Raw genomic sequence first — 18,875 nt, 5'->3', positions numbered from 1 at the left:
AGTATCCGTTTCCTGTATGCGCCGTATCGTACGTATATTGTAAGTCCATTGGCGGTAGGTTCTTCTAGCACGCCTTCATGTGCCGATATTACAGTTTTAATGTCTCTAGGTAACATCAAACGCGTACAGATTAAAATGCTATGAAATGATAAGAGATCTACACGCAATATTCCATCACTTATATGAGTGGACACTGAGATAACAATAACCGCGCACAATCCACAGTACATAAAATAATTAAATTTGTCGTTTAACATCAGGCAGTTATGCCACCAACCTGAATTTCATCGTCACTAGAAATTTTTCATATTTATTCATCTCCTATCAGCCAGAAGAAGGTGTTGCACACAATGCTTCGAATCGGCGTGTTTATTACGGTTGATAAAATGAAGGACGCTGTAAGGTAGGTAGATTAACTCCTGAGAAAAATTAAAAATAGTAGATAAAGCCTTACAACATCGGCAAAAGGCTCGCAGGCGAAGGTGCGACCACAGCAAATCCTAGCCGCGCGTAAGTTTCGAGAAGAGGAATTGGCGACAATTTGTCTACTAAAAAAATTACACAGAATATAAGAAATCAGAGGCTATGTCAAAATTGGCGTTAATTAAGATAGTTAAGAAAATGCATAAGCTATGTGGTCGAGGTTCTATTGGAAAAGCTGTTTCATATTCATCCGATTTGGAAGCTTCTTATTTTTCCAGTGAAATTTAATTTTTTTCTATATCGTGCTTTTCAATTGCACTATCGTTGTTTATACGAAAGCTAACGGTGTCCACCACTCAATGTCACGGGCTGACGACAGTTGAACGGGGAAATTTCTTACCTAGCCGCAGGCAACCGCAGGAAACACAAAGTAAACACATTTGTATTTAAATCGGTAACTTCACTCAAAAGGCAAATACAGACATTGATGAACTGCACTCTTATAGCTCCAAGTACGAAAACTGATTTGTTCTAAAAGTGTCACCCAAAGGCTAAAGCCCTGTATTACAAATCCTTTTAAATGTCCATTTAACTGCAGATTTTGCCAGCAAGCATTTGGGCGCTCAGGTTATTCAAGTAGGGATACACTATTGATTAGAAGTTTCGGATCTTGGAACTTTAGGCGCCACTATGTCGGGGTAATGATCATGGGAGAATTTCAGAGCCACCACCTCTCCAGTTCATATACCTCCCACGACGACAGGTCGCCCCCGCCAAATGGGAGCCGAGAAATGATCTCTTGTTTGGATTCACTAGATGGGCAAACCGCCCTCTCCACAGCCATAAGCTAGCTCGTATACGAACAGTACTTCAAGTTTTAAAAGGACTGAAAGGCGCACAGATCTCTTCGAAGTTCTTTCAGTTCATCCTACCCTCCCCGTCTTCATAGTAGAGGCCATATATATAAGGCCTCGAGCACTTCGTTCGTCGCCAGGTTTCATACGCGCTAAGTGTCTCTGAATATTGCCAATGTGACAAAGTCGTTTTGAGAGGCCATGTTTTGTTTTGCGGTTTTTGTTGTTCTATTGGCAGGCTCTCTTCATTGGTCAGAAGCAAATGCTCGTACGCTGCTTATCGTGCAAGGCAACGCTGATCCATCAGGCGCTAGAAAAAACCATGGAAATCAAGAAGACCAACGACAATTTTTTAAACGAGATACTACAGCGTCTAATGAAGATCGAGCGAAGAAATTGGCCCAAACTCTGGAAAAACTTAGCGAGGTCAGTACTTATTTTGACGAGCGGTAACATATTTTCTATTTTCGCACATGTGGATTGTTTGTTGTAATGGAATCTGACATAGACTTCAATATACTAACGGATTAATAAATCTAAATGGTGAAAGGGTGAAATACATAGATTGGAAGCTAAAACTGGAAAGTTGAAAGTGTTCATGTGACGATGAAGTAATAATACGTTCGTCTATTGAATTGAAAGATACGAAAAGTATTCTAGGTTCGAAACTGGTTTATTTTGTTTCATGCTGGGGAAACCAGATATCTGAAGCAATGGTCAACCGGAGCAGAATCAGACCTAGAAATCTGAAGTATCTGTTATTAAACTTAACACGCTGTTATAGCTTCTTGGAATCAACGTTGCACACGTTTAGCTTTCAAGTGAGAATCTTGTGTTTTTACAAAAAAAAAAAAAAAAAAAAGAGGGTGTGCAATATAGAAGATATGCCTTGACAATAGTTGGAGATCTCCTACCAGAACTTATGACGATTGTTTAACGATTACTAATAGAATGCATTAAAGAGACTCTATTGAGCTCGTTTGTTCTTTCAAAAATATATGAAAAAGCGTTAATTCCAAAGTGATTTTGGTTTTTGATTATAGCTAACACGTGCCCTCGGAAACTGTGTTCACTCGCCTAAACTGTCTAAACGCACAAGTCTCATTTAGCGTTTTCGGTAGCAACCCTTAAGGTTGAACGATTTATATATAGACAGGTAATCCTGATATTGCCTCCGCGACGCGCTGACTAAGGATGATCCCATTAATCAATGAATTCGCTCGCAAAAATATGAAAACGATAAACTCATGATTTAAGGCAAGTCAACTAGACGTTACTTTAAGCTCGGTTCTTTGTAGCGTCGAAAACGTTTATCAATCATTCATTATATAGAATGGGTCAAAAGACTCTTGATAGTTCGCCAGTGTGTATCTTGTATCTGACAGAGTAATAAAAGGATAAAGTAAAATAAGACTAACAGAAAAACAATTAGATAAGGACTCGAAAACTATGAAGTAAAAAGGCTTTTGTTTCAAACTGTTTGGAGACGTTCGCTCTGTTACGTGTTATACGGTTGGTTGATTTCAACTTGCGTTCTGTTTATACTTTACAGGAACAAAATTCTGTCGGTGAACGAGTGCCACTTGATCGGTTCCTACGTTTCAGGCCTATAAATGCAACCACGTTGAAGCCACGCTTTTACAAGGTAGTTCCCGGGTTGGCCGAACGTTTCGAGCAGGTTGGAGAATGGCTGGCCGACGCTCACGCTAAAGAGACCCTCGCCTATAGAACGCTCAAGCGAATTTTTGAGAGTCAACAAGCTCAGATCAAAGCAATTAATCAGCGCCAGTATTTGAGGGATTCGGGTGACCTCACTATACCAGACTTCTATAATAGCGCACGTAAAAACGCACAAGAAATCGCTTTGGTTGAGGAAGAAGGAGAAAAGATTGATGAGAACAGAAATGAAGATGATGCCGATGACAGCAAAAAAGGTTCAGTGCTTCCTACTTGGGCCAAATCGGAAATTGTCACATGAAAAATGCCAGTCTTCACCAAACGGTATGGCACTGACGTGGTCGCTCCAACTAAACACGAGTTAAACTGCGGTCTAAGCCCAAAACTGGGTGTAGACACACGTTTTCTGACGGAATGAGCCGCCAGCCGCCAAGAGCAATGCTTAACTAAAATTGAACGTAAAACCGGGCGTGTGACATTTTTTCAGATTCAGGATGCTAACATACTAAGATGTGGCACCACGATTTAAATAGAGTATTACCGCATAGTGTTAATGCATTGGCATCATTGCCCGATCCTAATTAGGTTAATTATCTACGAATTCTCAATAAGTGCAATAACTCTGGTCGAGTAAATTGAGTCGCGAGATCATTCGGGTCGAAAGCCGTAACACGAGTGTTAAGCCGACTTGATTTTATCTAAGCAACGACTTTTTTTTTAAATAAAATTTGCATATATATATATATATATATATATATATATATATATATATGTTGCAAGTTGCAAAAGCATCCTATATCAAAATAATAAATACGAATATGTAGAACACTGTTGATTATGGCAAGAATTACATGAATGATTGTTATCCGACGAAAACGAAATTTTATTTTTGAATTTGACACGTTTGATAAAGTTTTCCCTAATTTCCGGAATAATTTTTTGCCATCTTTTTTGTTGCCAAAATCATTGAAGCCAAAAAGAATATCTAACGATCCGTATAACGCAGTTTTTGAGCCAATAACAGGGAAAACTAGAAATGTTTTAGGTATACATAAATAGTTACGACACTAAAGATGCAATGTTGGAAATATATAATAAACGGTGCTAAAAAATACAAACTTATTTTTTGTTGCAAAAGTGCTATATTTCTAATTTTACTGCGGCTTGAAACACGTAGCTGCCGTTTGTTTAAATATTGGTAAAAGCCCTTTACCTTCTAATGGATCAATTCGCATACGTTAGTCAAAATCACCACCTGTAACATATGTTACAAGAGAGTTGTGATTAAATAAATATATCATTTGGTAATATACGTTATCGGCAGAAAAGCTCTTGAAGGCCACGTATATTTATCATACTCTTCAACTTCTATAAATGAAACCTCGGACTTCGGTTAATTAAACGTTCGCGTTGATAGAAAACGTCATGGTTTTTCTCAGCGAATATGACAAGTTAATTCCTTTATAGTTCGTTAGTATTCCGAAAATGTAAGACATAATTTTTAATACTGAAAAAAACGTCAGTTTTTAGATTGGTTTATTTAAGAGATACATTACTGCCATTTTCACTCAAGTTATTTCGTTGGGGTGGGTATCCACCTCAATACAGGTACACTAATAAGGAGCGTTTGGCAGACACGAAGTTTTAGTTCTAGGGATTTGCGTATGTGGCAGAAGCACGAATTTTGGAGTACGGAACCAATACTTACACCAGGGACAAAAAAAAAATTGTTAAAGAATAGATTATCAAAAAAAGTAATATGTAGTCGAACAAAGCCACTTGCAAACTGTTCAATACTTTCCGCCGTCGTATTTACTCGCTTTCGAACTGACCTCACAAAAGCAGAGGAGAGTAACCTAAGAAAGGGTTGCAAAAATTGCATCTAGCTTACAATAGCTTTCGCTCACGCGCCAACCCGTTTACTATACAGTTTCCAATTGAAAAATCCTTTCTATTTTCGTGTAATATTTACTTAGGTTTATTTAGATATGTTTTGGCAGTCGTAGATTTACTTTTGAATTGACATGGAGTGGCTAAACGGCACAACAATAAAAACAAAGTGACAGAATTGCTTAATTGCATTTTCCACTTCTTTATGTTGCTGGTTTTTTATTGTTAACATTCGCTCTGGTTCCTTTGATACGAAATGTTTTTCCCATTGTGTATCGCGCATGTAAGCCAGAGACAATTTCCAACTTGATGTGCTGTGTATTTATCGGTTCACTTGCTGAAAGAGCAACAATTCGGTGTAGGGGGCTTAGAGTATGTTCATCTATAATAGCAACGAAGATATTGTGTCAGCTGAGCCTATTCTCGCTTTCAATTCGTTGTCTCGAGATGGTTAGGCCTCGATTCCAACCTAAAGAGGCTCCGTTCGCGATAGCTTTTTTTTTTCTAGCCGTCTCGATTCATCTAGAATGACGACGGAAATTTAACAGTCTTCGAGGTACTGGTTTTTTGTGCAGTGACTATGATTAAAGCTGTGATCGATCCGATAATGCCACCAACAGCCATCATGGCAGAACCAATCTCTCTCTAAGGGCTTCTGTCATCGACCATGACGCCTCCATTGACTGGCGAAAAAGACGGAACGAAGGTTAGGTGTTATGTGTATAATATACAGGGTGTAGCAAAAATCGCTTAACAGCTCGAGGGTCTAGCAAAGAAGAGTAGAACGAGAGTGTGCATGTAGCAAAACTGTAGTAAAAATAAAAAAGTTATTGGAAAACTCTCAAGCTGCGAAGTGCCAAACTAAGATAGCTCTGCCCGACTCTGTACATGTAAACTGATTCAATTATCATTTTGTTATATATACAAAGAGAAGAAACGATTATTTATTTTTCGTTTGGGGACTACCCCTTTTGTCGATAGAGGCTTCACGACGTAATACCTAAGCTGCGTATCGAAGTGGCGTGCAACTATCTGTCAACCGGCGTTTAGTGCCATTCAATCAGCCTAACTTCGAAAGACTGCTTTACGAAGCTTTAAGACTTATTGTTAGAAATATGCGTGTGTACTTTATCACTTAAAAACGTTTTGCCAGAAGATTCTATACGATAGTTAGATGCGAAAGTAAAACGTAGCGTATATTGAGAACATTTTTTTGTCACTTATAAATACTTATAATGTGATAATATATAAAGAGTGACTCTCATTGCTACGAGAACTTTGTCGGATATGACTGACTGAATTTTTGTGGGCTCCCGGATTAAGCTGGCTGGAAACCCCCAAGAAAAAAATCAACTTGTCGCAGAACCTGACTGAGGGCAGTTGGAAACACGTCGATTTCTTAAAATGCACTGAACGGATCTTCAGGATGTTATAGGAGGCTCCAGCTTGAATATTGACATTCTGTTGAGCCTCGTTCTTTTTTTTTCTTAAAATATGGTAAGCCAAGCGAAACATCCTAAAAGGTAAATTATACTAACCTCTTCCACCTATGCTGTAGGCATTATTCTATTGAGCACGTTCACAAGGGTGTTGAAAAGGTAGAAAGATTCAAGTTAGTAAATCTTGGACACGAGGAGATTCAAAAGGGGAAATCGTCCGCGCATATGGGTGAGTATTAAATTATTGCACGCTTATGCAAGAATTCGCAAGCTTTATTGGGAATATTGAATAGTTGGATAAGACAATATGGCACTTGCAGAAAGTTGCAATCAAATGACTATTCATACCACAATGATCGTACGACCTATATTTGCAAAAGAAAACAGTACGTCATTTTAAGACTATTTTATCATATAAAATTAAATAAACCTTACTAAAGCAGATCACCCCTCCGGAGATCGACATTGATTTCGGGACGCTTTGTAACACGCAGAACTAATTTCGTGTTCTGCAAACGTTGTAGGTTTGGGGAACGAGCCGGATCAGTATTTTACATTCCCATAGTGCAACAAATAAGAAGTCGAAGAACAACAAAGCTGATTTCATCTGTCAACAATTACGGGTAATGTATAATTTATTTGGTCGATTAAAACAGCATATCTAATTTCTATCCTGTATAACTTAGTTAAAATATAATGGCTCCAACGTTTTTCCAAATTTCTTTATATTTTTCTAAACGTTCAATTATATATAAAAAAAAATACGACCCTCTAGTATGCAAAGTTTTTTCAAAGACTATTATAATTTTATTCGGACTCTTTAAAGAATCGAAATAAAACCTTAAAGGAAATAGTAAATGCTTAATAAACTGTTATTACACAACATTATATTAGATGCCACGAGAGCAACTATTAAATGCTCCTGCCTAAAAACATAATCCGTTTTGTTTTTGGAAAAGGGTTTTAACTATCCACTGACGGGTTGCATGGAGGTCTTATTGGGATATCAGTAGTGAGCGAAATACACATACCAACTAATCCTTGAAGTACAGGTCAGCGAAAAAATTAATTTTTTTAAATGCGCATTCATGCTACATTTTTTGTACCGTTTGCACGCCTAGAAACGTTTCGTGTATTTGCCGTAGTCCCCCGACGGCCTGAATAAGGTTTGTGTCACCCAGGTAAAAGTGTCGGGCCGAAAGCATAATCGGTGCACTTCCTTGATGCGTACTCAATGGTATGACATCGATCGCTCGTGTCCTAAAAGCATTTATTTTCTGACTGTTGTTCACCATAGGCAAAAACCGAGACAGGAACTGTGAACAAAGTAGCTTTTTGTAACGTTGCACTCTAAAATAAGGTAACTAATAACCGGTGAAGTTTATAGATAAATTTGGTAGCAATTTTTCAATAAAAATATACAGAACGGGCAGGCAAAGGCTTCCTAACAGTTTGTTTAAGGATCTAAGTTGTAACTGTTTAAGGGTCCTCATCTAATTTTTTTTACTCTTATGTTCACTATATCTTATTTTTTCGTTACTTAAACAGATATAAAATAAAGACTCTCAAGCTGCCAAAAAATTATTGTTCCCTCCGTAATATATAAAACGTGCCTTGAAATGGCATGTTTTACCTTTCTGACAAGAGACAAACTAATATAGCTAGACTTTGCTGACTTTAATTAAGCACTCTATGTTCTTTACCGTTTTGTTTTAATAGATTTCACATGTGTCTCTATTTCGTATACGAAATAGATCGATCGACAGGGTCAGTTCGAACGAAAGGCGAGAATTATCCTTTAGCGGTTCCGTTGATCTCGTCGCAGTAATTCGTCTGCTAGAAATTTAATGGCCTACAATAACCGAATAAACAGATAATGTACACCGATATATTTCAGAGAAATTCGGTACATCCGATTAATAGGGATAATGTAAAGAACTGCAGATTTCTTTTATAAATTGTAAAGAATGATAAATATAGTGGAAGGATGGATAAAGAACGTTTTATTGGTTTGAAGTTTAGCTCAAAATAGGAAATGTGAAAGTTTCCTTATATCAAAACAAATACGACCATTTCCATTACCAATCTGTTCGAAAAATTTACATGATCCTACAAAAATCTACAAATAGAAGTTCACTTCCGCCCTATACCTTCGCCCTATACAACAAGATAGTCTTCGATTTATGGCTACTGTCCTACTAGATGGGACTTTCCAGTCTTCTAAAAATTGCATGGCTTATGGTGAGTATTAATCTACTAGTGAATTTATTTTCGTGTAAAACATAAACCTACGTTCGGTTATTCTATGCGAGGACCTTGTTAAAGGGATAATTTCCGACTCCCGTTCCGACTGTATAACAAGCCAAATCTGTTAGCTGCAAGCGTCTTAATATTGAGCATGAATAAGGAGCCAAGTTTGGTCAGTTCAGGAATCGTCGGTAGCGCGTAACCATCGAAGAGCATTTTTCTTGCCTTTGCATTGAACAACTGAAAGAACAAACCCAAGTTATAGATTTTCGGAAATATGTATAGTATTTATACTAATAATAATTACAACCTAGAGGGGCTCCTTCTAGAATTTCAATAGGTATGCAAGATGTCGTGAAAAAAGCGCGAGTAGCATAGAGAAAAGGGCATAACATCTCCTATGTATCTAAGCAATATCCGAGTCCGCCTGCTTAGGCAGATTCTAACTAACATAACTTGCCCTCATCATGTCATTATCTTATCATTCATTATTTAGAGCATTCATTGAGTTCACACCGGGCGTATTTACAAAGGAGTCAATTATTATCCAACCCAAGAAACTTTGCAGTATCCTAAGAAACCGATTAGCTCACACATACGTGTATGTCGCTAAATCTGGCTTTTAGTTGCGTTGCTCAGAACAAATACACAAACTGCGGTTACCAAGCTTTTAATTGTGCTTATTGATGGGGCTCTCAAGCATCAGTCGTAGCAAGGACTTCACAGTATCCCCGGGTAGTCTTGCCTTGACCAGTTTATCCGTGGCCACTAGGAGCACATTTACCGCGTATAGTCGGTCATTTGGAGTGCCCTTCGAATACGTGCCCTTCGAATACCCGAGAACGAAGTGGTATGACTTGAAGTCCCTGTATGTTACCTATAGGCAAAATGAAACATTGTTGTGTTTGTGCTTTAAAAGTAAACAAAGATTCTGGACGTATTGTCTTACTCTTGATGTATTGCTGTAAATGGTACAGATTGTCTATGATTGTTTCGTCAAAAACGGCGAACGTCTCTAGTAATTGATTCGTGAGTGCATGTGCATAGGAAGTTTGTCATTCAAGATTGATCTTTAGATTGCAACAATTAAAACCGTTTGTCGTATAATTATCAGTGTATATATATATATATATATATATATATATATATATATATATATATATATAAAGGTCGCCGAAATATATCACGATACTTAAAAATATTATCTTTTTATTACTGACGCGAATTGTGTAGTATTTGTGTCAGTGGTGCGGTTCGAACCACAGTTCTTAGATTTCTTTCTTCCAATCCACTGAGTGATGCTACAGCGGATTTACCTACGATACATTTGTCAATGTGCCTGGTAAAGCTTGCGCCGATTTTGCCGATAGACATATGGGCCGAATTCCTGTAGAATAGGCTTTTCTCCAGCTGCAAAAGCATCTGAGTTGTTCATATTGAACATAAACACTGAAAAATAAACGGGAACTTTTATATCTGCCCACTTCGATACAGCTGGACCGTCCTCAATAAGACATATTTGTTGCAAATTCAGATAAAAAACAAATAGATTAATTACATATTTCCGTTGAAGACTGTCTCGTATAATAACTTTTCAATAGATAATTTTGCAATACTACACGTTAAATGCACTAAATAACATTGATTACTAATTCAGCAATAAATAAATATAAATTATCTTTTCTAGCATGAAGCCAAATAATAACGGGCACAAATTGCCTGTGTCGTCACATTAATACGCATAATAATAGGTTGTTGGTCTGATTAAGTGAGGCGCTAAATCAATAACACTGACAGGCACTATCTCATTAAGTAACGTCCATCAGTATACAAGTGATAAGCATATTCAGGTTGCCGGACATTTCCGAAAGTAGAAACTAGTTATTCCAGTTCCACCGTATAATATATAGCAGAAGTGAGCCATATTATGACCCATAAACGAATCCAGTTCTTAACTGGCACACAACGCTTGGAGGCCACAGAAGGCATATATCAAAAATCCTACTGCCTTAATAAAGCATATCTTGATGATGGTTTTAAATTGATGTAATGGTTCATAATACAACATAACATTTGTGGGTTGCAATAAAATAACGTAATTCAATTTATTAGTTACTATTTTATTTGGGTGCCAAAGGTTTTTAGTACTCGTTTTGCCAAACAATCACCTGAAGACGGCGCTAACTAAGAGGAAATTTACGTAGGTCAATTTAAGTTAGTTCAGAGATCGTTTAAGTTTCGATTGGCAAACGCCTGTCTCAAATCTAATGCCTCGCTGTTCTCAGAAATACTTCGTGAAAACTACACTATGAACAACGGCCATTTCAGATACAGATTTTCGCTATAAGAAGAAGATTCATTCTTATCTGGCGAACTTTTGCACCAATTATAAATGGTATTGCGCAATAACCCGTCGTTGCCACCACAAAAACAGCGACGGAGGTCACAAGTGCTAGAAATGCTAACCATCGTGGAACTGCTATTAGGATCACCGTGCTGATAAATGAGTTGCCAAAGTTCTCCTTCCTTTTTTTTATACTGTCAACAGCGCAAACTTGTATCGTCCTTTTCACATTACAAACGACTACTAAACTGGTTAATGCAGAAGGGCTCACGATTTTTGGTTTCGCAGAAAAGAATGCACTTAATTTACAGACTTCAGTTCAAAACATTCGGATACGCTATCTTCGAAGTTGTCCAGTGACTCCTTAAGTTTTCTTATGCCGATCGCACCTTGAGCCATCGTCATTGCGAATCAATAATCTCGCACGTACTTACAAATAGAACGAATAACAGTACCTTTGCACAAGACCTACTCATACACCCATGTATCGGATGTCGACTTCGATCAGACGAGGTCACTGCATTGAAGTGCGCCCAGAATATCGTAAAGATTACCTAAGAGTGCACAATGATTCCGAAGGTCATGACGAACCTATATTTTAACGTTTCGAATGAAATAAGTGTGTCTGCAAATTTGTCAACATTTTATAGTGAGAACTCTCACTCTAAGGCAGCTATGACTCAGCCATTCAGTCTATGATTTCTTTCATATGTATAACCATTGTAGATAAGTCGCAGTCGTAAACAGCGTTTTCTGAAGGAGTGTAAGCAGAACTTCAGACGACCGTCACGAAGGTGTCGCCCATAGTCTGTGGTTGTTCGTGGAACTCGGAATAGTGACACTGTTACCGTATGACGAACCACAGCCAAAGATCAATACATCTCTTTCATAAGCAAGCCAGCTTTTAGTCACCAGCTTCAGCTCATTTCTGTAAAGCTTACTTTATTTGCAGGAAAATATGTCCACCCTTCAGAAACCTCTCTCCTTATTTGCATCTTTACACATCAGATAAAGATGCTACAACCCCGCTGATTTCCTTCAGATCACTCGATTGTCTTAGTGGACCTGTAACTCTTGTGCAGCTCAACCAATTGAAAGGAATAGTAGTTTTATACAATAGTTTACTTCGTCACAAAACATTGCTAAGAGCCTATTTCCTGCCGTTATTCGACAGGGTTCGCCACGGCTCCTTTGTCCGACTCACTAAACATAGGGGAATTTTTTAATTTCAATGGTACCCAAATGAATCTGCTAAGACAGATGCAGTAGTTCCTCGCGCAGAACCAGATCGATATCCGAGCCCTTGGCCAGTTAAACTCAACGGCATTACAAGACATTTTCGGAGATCTAAAGGTTAGTATCTTTTGCAACTGACTAGCCAGGTGATAACGTAACATAAGACTGTCGTCATTGTCAAACTCTAGCTAAACGTGGACTGTACGTGTCTATCTATACGCGTCCTGGTTGTGCTGACAAAAAAACAAGCGATTTACATAGTATTTAATTCTTGCAAAAATTTGGTTATTTCCAGCGCGGAGAGTTCTTAACAAAAGTAGTAACTGACGAAGTGTACTGAAGTATGATTGCATCAAGTTTCCTGCTAAAACGGAATGTTTGTATCAGTCGACTTATTTCCCTTAACAATCAGAGTAATCCATGTTATTATTAAAGCATTATTGCTACCTCTACTACTACTACTGGAATATTTCAAGAACACTGCAAGGCCCTACTGGACTGGAAGGTCGTCTCTTAAGACGCGCTATCGAGAGTTCGCGTCACCGTGGCCTATTTTGACAGGCAGTTCCGCAACAGCGTTTCACAAATCAGCGATCATACGCACGACACAATTACCCGTTTCGGTAGCCAATTTTCCACGACCGTTGGCAATAGCGGCATATGGACTGTACAACAGGATGCTCAGAAAGCTCCTCGGAGAACAATTCTAGTAAACACGAGAATCGGATAATCGTGACTTACTGAAATCCTGCCACAGAAGAAGTAATTTTTCTTGTGCGGTTTGAGTGCTCCCATTATTTTGTCATTTCGAAAGGGTAACTTCTTTACACAGAAATTGACATAGCAACATATTTGCAAGTATACGTCAATTCGAATGTGTGATAATTTTGCTATTTACGTTGAAACTATAGGCATGGATTTTGAGCGGTGTACGACATTATATTTTAAACCCAGTTTCTGTCTTCTCGAATTGAAGCATTAATGTGGCTTCACTAGCAAAGTTGAAAAATGTAAGTCCAACTAGGATATTTTAAAAGACCCGCCATTGAAGCGAAAGGGTTTCATCAAGCTCCAACCTTAAAAGCAATGCATCTCCAATAATACTGCGTCTATAGAAAACTTAACTATTACAAAAAGTTTCTTTTACGCACGGAGACCCTTCAGACGCAATATATATGGGTCGACATTTATGTAAATAAAGAACGTTATAAGCCATGATTACTTTTTCAGTTCACGTCGAAAGTAACCATGTTGATTTCAGAATTCTCGAGAAAAATATTGTAGGTTGTGAATACGATATTTTTTCTGCAATTTTCAATCTTGGCAGAGGTAAATAACCAAGATCTGTGGAAGCGGTGAATAAGTGATGGTGGAAAACTTTATATATAAAGATTTCTCTGATACTTTTTTCTGAGACTGTTTTTGAATAACAAACATTTCAATGAAGTTTAAAAGTCTGATTTCTCACGGTCATAGTTATTCAGTACCACCCTTATAATTACCACTAACTAGTCATTTCGAAAACATTAATCTCCTTTTTTCGCCCGATAATAAGTTTTTAATAGTGACTTTGTACTAAACGATATCGGTAAGTAGAAACTTGCTAAAATGTAGCTATGAAAAATTATAGCGAAATTAAGTCTTAGCGAAGTTATAGCGAAAAAAAGTCTTAAAAATATAAAGGCTAAGATGGCCAAAAAGTTCAAAAGATGGAAAAAAAAACTCTCAAAAATGCACAAAAAGACTGACTATTAGAGCCTATATGAACGACCCAGTCCGACGACCCTCTTTCCTAACGCGACCATCACTTTCAGTAACAAACCCAAGCGAATATAGCTTTTTGATTAATTTTCAAGCCTCGCCAATTTGAACCCCATAAGGATCTTCCGGCTTGTCTTACGGAAATTTTTCTCGGGCTTTTCAGAAGCCGAATACAAAATGGTAGCAATGTAATTTGACAATTTAGGGTAAAGAAGAAAGTTATAAACCTTAGCGGGGATTGGTCTTACTCAAAAAGATTGAATGATAGGTGATCTTTGATCGGATTTCGACAAAGACGCGGTGTTATCCGCCGCGACGAGTTTGTTGTTTTATTTTTAAAAAAAAATTAGTCTGATGTTACTCAGAGCAGACTGACACACGCTCGATATAACAAACAGCCTGCAAAGGTGTTCTCCACTTTAAACGCATGACTTTGTATACATACATTGTCATAATAATAATATAAAAAATAAACAGAGAAAAGGAAAGGGTAGAAATTTCTGGTTTGAACCGATTTCCGGTGACGCAACAAATTCATTTGATATAATATGATTCTTTTGTAATTAACTAGATAGGTCAAATCTTAGATTTTCTAGATCAAGATGTAGTAGTTATATAGCAGGCCTGAAAGTTGAATTACTGCGCGTACGGTCATCAGGAGGTTATTGTTCTCTTGGGCGAGATGAATTGTAGGGGCGTTCTGTGATAGCGTAGTGTTAAGAAAAGTTATAAATCTGGTAGGTTCAGATGTGCTGGCTGTAATTGGATTAATAAATGAAATCTTTTCCAAACTATTACAATACCTGCTCCTTGTTTACCCCGTATAATAACAATGATCTTTGACATGAAAATCGCAAAAGACAATTACTGTAGAATAGTAGTTCAAGTAAACGTATATTATAGTCTTTATAGGATATGGGTCCGAATAATCCATAGGCCAGTATGAAGTTTTCTCAATATCTCGTATTATTTATTATCTCGTAAATTTTAGAGCTATTCTATGTTTTTCTCATTCTATGACTACGTTTTATATTATTTCTTTCTAAAATCTACTCTCTCAAATTGACATGATTTGTTAGATCAATAGGATTGTCTACTCTTAATTATTCTTTTAATTTGACATCGCGTATGTTTAGATCTACCCAAAGCTACAAATAAAACCGATTAATATTTGTGCAGATTTCTCTTTGCTACTTATCTAACTAATGAATTAATTGTTAAACTATCCCATCGTCCCTTTAATATATCGTCCCTTTAAATTTTTGTTTTTCTTTTAAAATATATAAAAATTACGTCCGATATTACCTTCAATAGAATAGGCAAGGCCATTCAAAAATTCCAACTCACATCTGCTTTCTTAAATAGAAAATCTATTTTTGATGAACAACAATAAAGTACACCGTTTTCCTTCCTTCACTGAGTACCCTAATGAAATTCCTGTACTATGATGAGGCTCGCGCGGATACCCTCAATCTCAACTTTACGCTGCAAACATACGACCATGCATCGTCATGTTTCTTATCAGAACATCCCGAAATCCATTTAAGTGGTCATGCGGCTAGTTATTTTCATGAACTCACCTTACGTCCTCCATGTGTTTTCCCATGTGACTCAGGCTGTATTCACTCACTACGACGAAGGATCATATGGATTCTTTTTGAACATATAAGGCTCTCCAGGGTTGGTTTGAAATTAACAGTGAGTATACTTAACTCTTTCACTCAACCTTTGCAGCTTGTGTATATATTTTATATTATAAGGTGGAGTATGTAAACTCTGTTTGTATGTAAAGTTGTTATTGAGATTATATCTAAAAAAACAAAAAAAAAAGGTATTTTGACAACGTTATTTGTATGTGCTAAAAGTGTCATTCTTTAGAATCTTATTTACTCGATATAAACACTATCCACTGCAATCACAACTCGAACTACCATTACGTAGTCGTTTTGAAAATATTCTTTAATCCTTTAATTTAATTTAATAATTTAATAACAAATAAATATTTAGCGCCCAGTGACGTTGCGTGTTTTTAACTCGTTAAGGTGTCGCTAGACTATGTCGCTGTACACAAGAAATTAGAATGGAATTGAATTTTGATTTGATAGCAGGCGAAAAATTTCAAAGATGCAACGGCTCAAAGAGGCCTAAAGGAAAGACTAGCCGTTAGACCTTATTTGGGCGATTCACTTTGCAATTAATAATGTTCAAACTGGCCGTTAACTTCTATATAGAGAATGTTTTGATCGACTTGATTGGGCAGCATCCTATTTGATCTGCCGCTAGCTAAGATAACTGACAACTGTTGCAGATAATTAATGGTAGGAAGCGGCTTCTTAAGTATTTCCATTTTCAGCGTCATCTTTATGTTGTGAATACGTGCGATAGTCCACTACAGAAAGGTGATGCTCATGTTACTGTGGTTTGTAATCCTGGATAGCTCACATTCACAGAGCATTTTTAGACATATTTTCAGGATATTGTGCATATAAATGATAGCTACGCCCCGTATCAACGAGCTTGCTGCGGATTGAAACCCGTAGTCTCGCGAGCGCTGTAACAAAAGCGCAATCCTATAGCAGAACAGTCCGATTCAGACGCGCGGTATCTAAGCTGAATTTTTGCTTCAGTCAAGCGGATTACTAATTGGGAAGATATGAGATTTTCTAAATTTATGGGAACAGTTTCTATAAGTTAAAGCCGTAGAAATTTTGATCAAGCCCCGATTTTTTCTAAAAATTAGTATTACGATTATTCTCTTATACCTCATAAAGGACTTTCCCATTGACCGAGTTCGTTATATTATATATATATATATATATATATATATATATATATATATATATAAAACTTTATTACATTATTAAGCAATTTTTTCTTGAATCTGAAGCTTTTCTATGGAAACGATCTGGTATTCGCTGAACGGGCAACGCACTGTAAAAGAAGAAATACCGCATCTCTATTACGACGTTATGGAAATCGTACGTGTTGTTATCTCTACCTATATTAATAGAAATGGACTGATGACAACAGTGAACTCAAAACAAAACACTTGCCATAGAGTTAGCCTGTACCTATTTGTATACTACGAAAAACGTATATTTTTATTATTAGAACCTATGTTTGCTCGATAATGAATACTTTGTTGGTTTGGCAGTTTGATATTATAACAACTAAAATGAAACTTAAATACAAAACGTAAAATATAAAGACCAGTTCAAGTTAAATTTGTGAACGTTTTATAGCTCTTTTCAGCTAATAATTACTATGCATGTTGTGAAATGTTTTATCATTAAAAGAAAAGAAAAAACGTTATTTCATCATACGCCGGCAATGACGGTATCATACGTCAGTACAGAAACTAGAAACATCAAACTAGAGGCGAAAAAGCTGAAAGCACTTTATACATATCAAATGTATTATTTTAGATCTAGTACACAAGACAAATATTTTTTTAAAGAAATATTAAGGCTATTTTGATGCGAAAAGTTATTATTGGTTATTTTTACATGAATGTTGAATGCAATGAAAGTGCAGGCAGTTTTACTTCTACTATACCGTATATCCGTTCGCATAGCGATGTTCCGATTTCTTAGTTTCCCGGGAAACCAGAAAATTAAATAACGTGTAAATGGTTTATCAATGTCCTTTAAAACGATAGGCAGTGTCCACTCAATAGGCGCATTTAAATTTTGATGAAATTTTGTTAGCTTTATATCACATACTGTACATTTAATATGGTATATTCTAACTGCACCTCACTGAAACTGGAGATATCACCTATTTCAATAATCTCTTAAGAAACGAATTTGCATGCTTAGAGCTCCATATCGTTTATAAATGTTTCATACGCGGAAGACTCAATTAATTGTGCTTAACTCTGTACAAACAAAAACACGTACTGAAAAAATTGCTACGGACCTAAAAAAGAATACATTTTCAGTCGAACAATACAACACAAATGAGCCAATTGACTGCGATTACCGTCAGGCGTTGAGAGGGTAGTCGCGCTCTGATCCTTTGGGACGTTTAGCTGGAAAAATAGCTGAGTTACATCAACGTCAGTTTCGATACGGAAATGGAAAACGTTCACTGGCGGCGGGATGCACTTATTCTGCTTGACCGTGCTATTCCCAAGGGTATGGAACAGTTACATCATGGTGTTCTCTCACGTTGAGAGTCCAAGATGGCGCCGTTGTTTCAAACAGAAGCAGCAATCCAAATACTTCTCACATATTATAGCCTGGCTTAAAGAACAAGTCTTCGGTGTAGATCCGTTTATTTTTTCGGCGATACACCGAACTATTCCTTTACCCTGGACAGAGGGGCAGAGACGGTATCATTACTTCGATCTTGAAGGGTAGGTTAATTAATGTCGATATTTATTATAACTGCATGTGTGTGTAGATCATACCGTGGACAGGTCCCTGTGGAGATTGCGCAAAGGCGTCACGATGGAACTTGATGTCCAGGTTGAGTATGGTGTGTTGGATATGGCAGCGACATGAAAAGCTGCAGGTTCGTTGACTGCACCGCAGGGAATTTATTATAATCGAATGCTCATGTTAAAATGCCAACAGCACGATATGAAATGGTCATTGCACATCAAAATATTCATTTCAACATGTGAACTCTACTGACCTTTATAAGCACCTGCGCAGAGAAGGGTCATGCAATTCAAGAAATAACAACTTAAAATAGATACAGGCAAGGACAATACTTATGAACACAGACTAACCTTAAGACTCATCTTATTTGGCAGCGGAAACCATGGGCGTGACAATGCCCAGTTTTAGCCTACCTTATACCGTATAAAGAGATGGCCGAATGCCCCGTCGGATCCGTATCCTTGTTGTATATATAATCAAGTCATTAAGGTAAGCCTTCCCTGGGCTTTAGGGCGCCCCGACTGCCTTTTATTAAAGAGGTCTTCTTCGTCGTCGCCGTGTCGTCGACGAAATACTAGTGCTTGCCATTCAGGGGAGCGCGTCTATTTTATGACTAGTC

General features: G+C 37.3%; 1 protein-coding gene and 1 long non-coding RNA gene across 3 annotated transcripts; one reads left to right on the top strand and one right to left on the bottom strand.

Annotated features, from left to right (window-relative positions):
- The first annotated feature begins 1,394 nt into the window (after window positions 1–1,394).
- LOC111262456 (uncharacterized) lies at window positions 1,395–5,030 on the top strand. Its single transcript, XM_022836741.2, has 2 exons — window positions 1,395–1,703; window positions 2,830–5,030. Exons 1-2 carry the CDS (start codon window positions 1,479–1,481, stop codon window positions 3,253–3,255), a joined length of 651 nt encoding a protein of 216 aa, XP_022692476.1. The 5' UTR covers window positions 1,395–1,478; the 3' UTR covers window positions 3,256–5,030.
- Window positions 5,031–6,960: 1,930 nt separating this feature from the next.
- On the bottom strand, window positions 6,961–18,247 carry LOC111262455 (uncharacterized). Of its 2 annotated transcripts, XR_002681615.2 has the most exons (4): window positions 17,853–18,247; window positions 9,194–9,407; window positions 8,576–8,770; window positions 6,961–8,135 (listed from the first exon to the last, which is right to left on the bottom strand). It is a non-coding gene; the product is annotated as an uncharacterized LOC111262455 (long non-coding RNA). The 2 variants fall into 2 exon arrangements; XR_002681614.1 differs by lacking the exon at window positions 6,961–8,135 and having other exon boundaries at window positions 8,302–8,770.
- Window positions 18,248–18,875: the final 628 nt, after the last annotated feature.

Source organism: Varroa jacobsoni, unplaced genomic scaffold (genome assembly GCF_002532875.2).
Source record: "Varroa jacobsoni isolate VJ856 unplaced genomic scaffold, vjacob_1.0 scaffold_663, whole genome shotgun sequence".
In the NCBI taxonomy this organism is placed as follows: domain Eukaryota; kingdom Metazoa; phylum Arthropoda; class Arachnida; order Mesostigmata; family Varroidae; genus Varroa; species Varroa jacobsoni.
This window is presented reverse-complemented; position numbering and strand designations above follow the sequence as displayed.

Excerpts from the sequence above, each read along its gene's own strand:
- LOC111262456 (XM_022836741.2), top strand. The coding sequence starts at position 1,479 with ATGTTTTGTTTTGCGGTTTTTGTTGTTCTATTGGCAGGCTCTCTTCAT. Across the intron at positions 1,704-2,829 it reads CTCTGGAAAAACTTAGCGAG|GAACAAAATTCTGTCGGTGA; the intron begins GTCAGTACTTAT and ends TATACTTTACAG.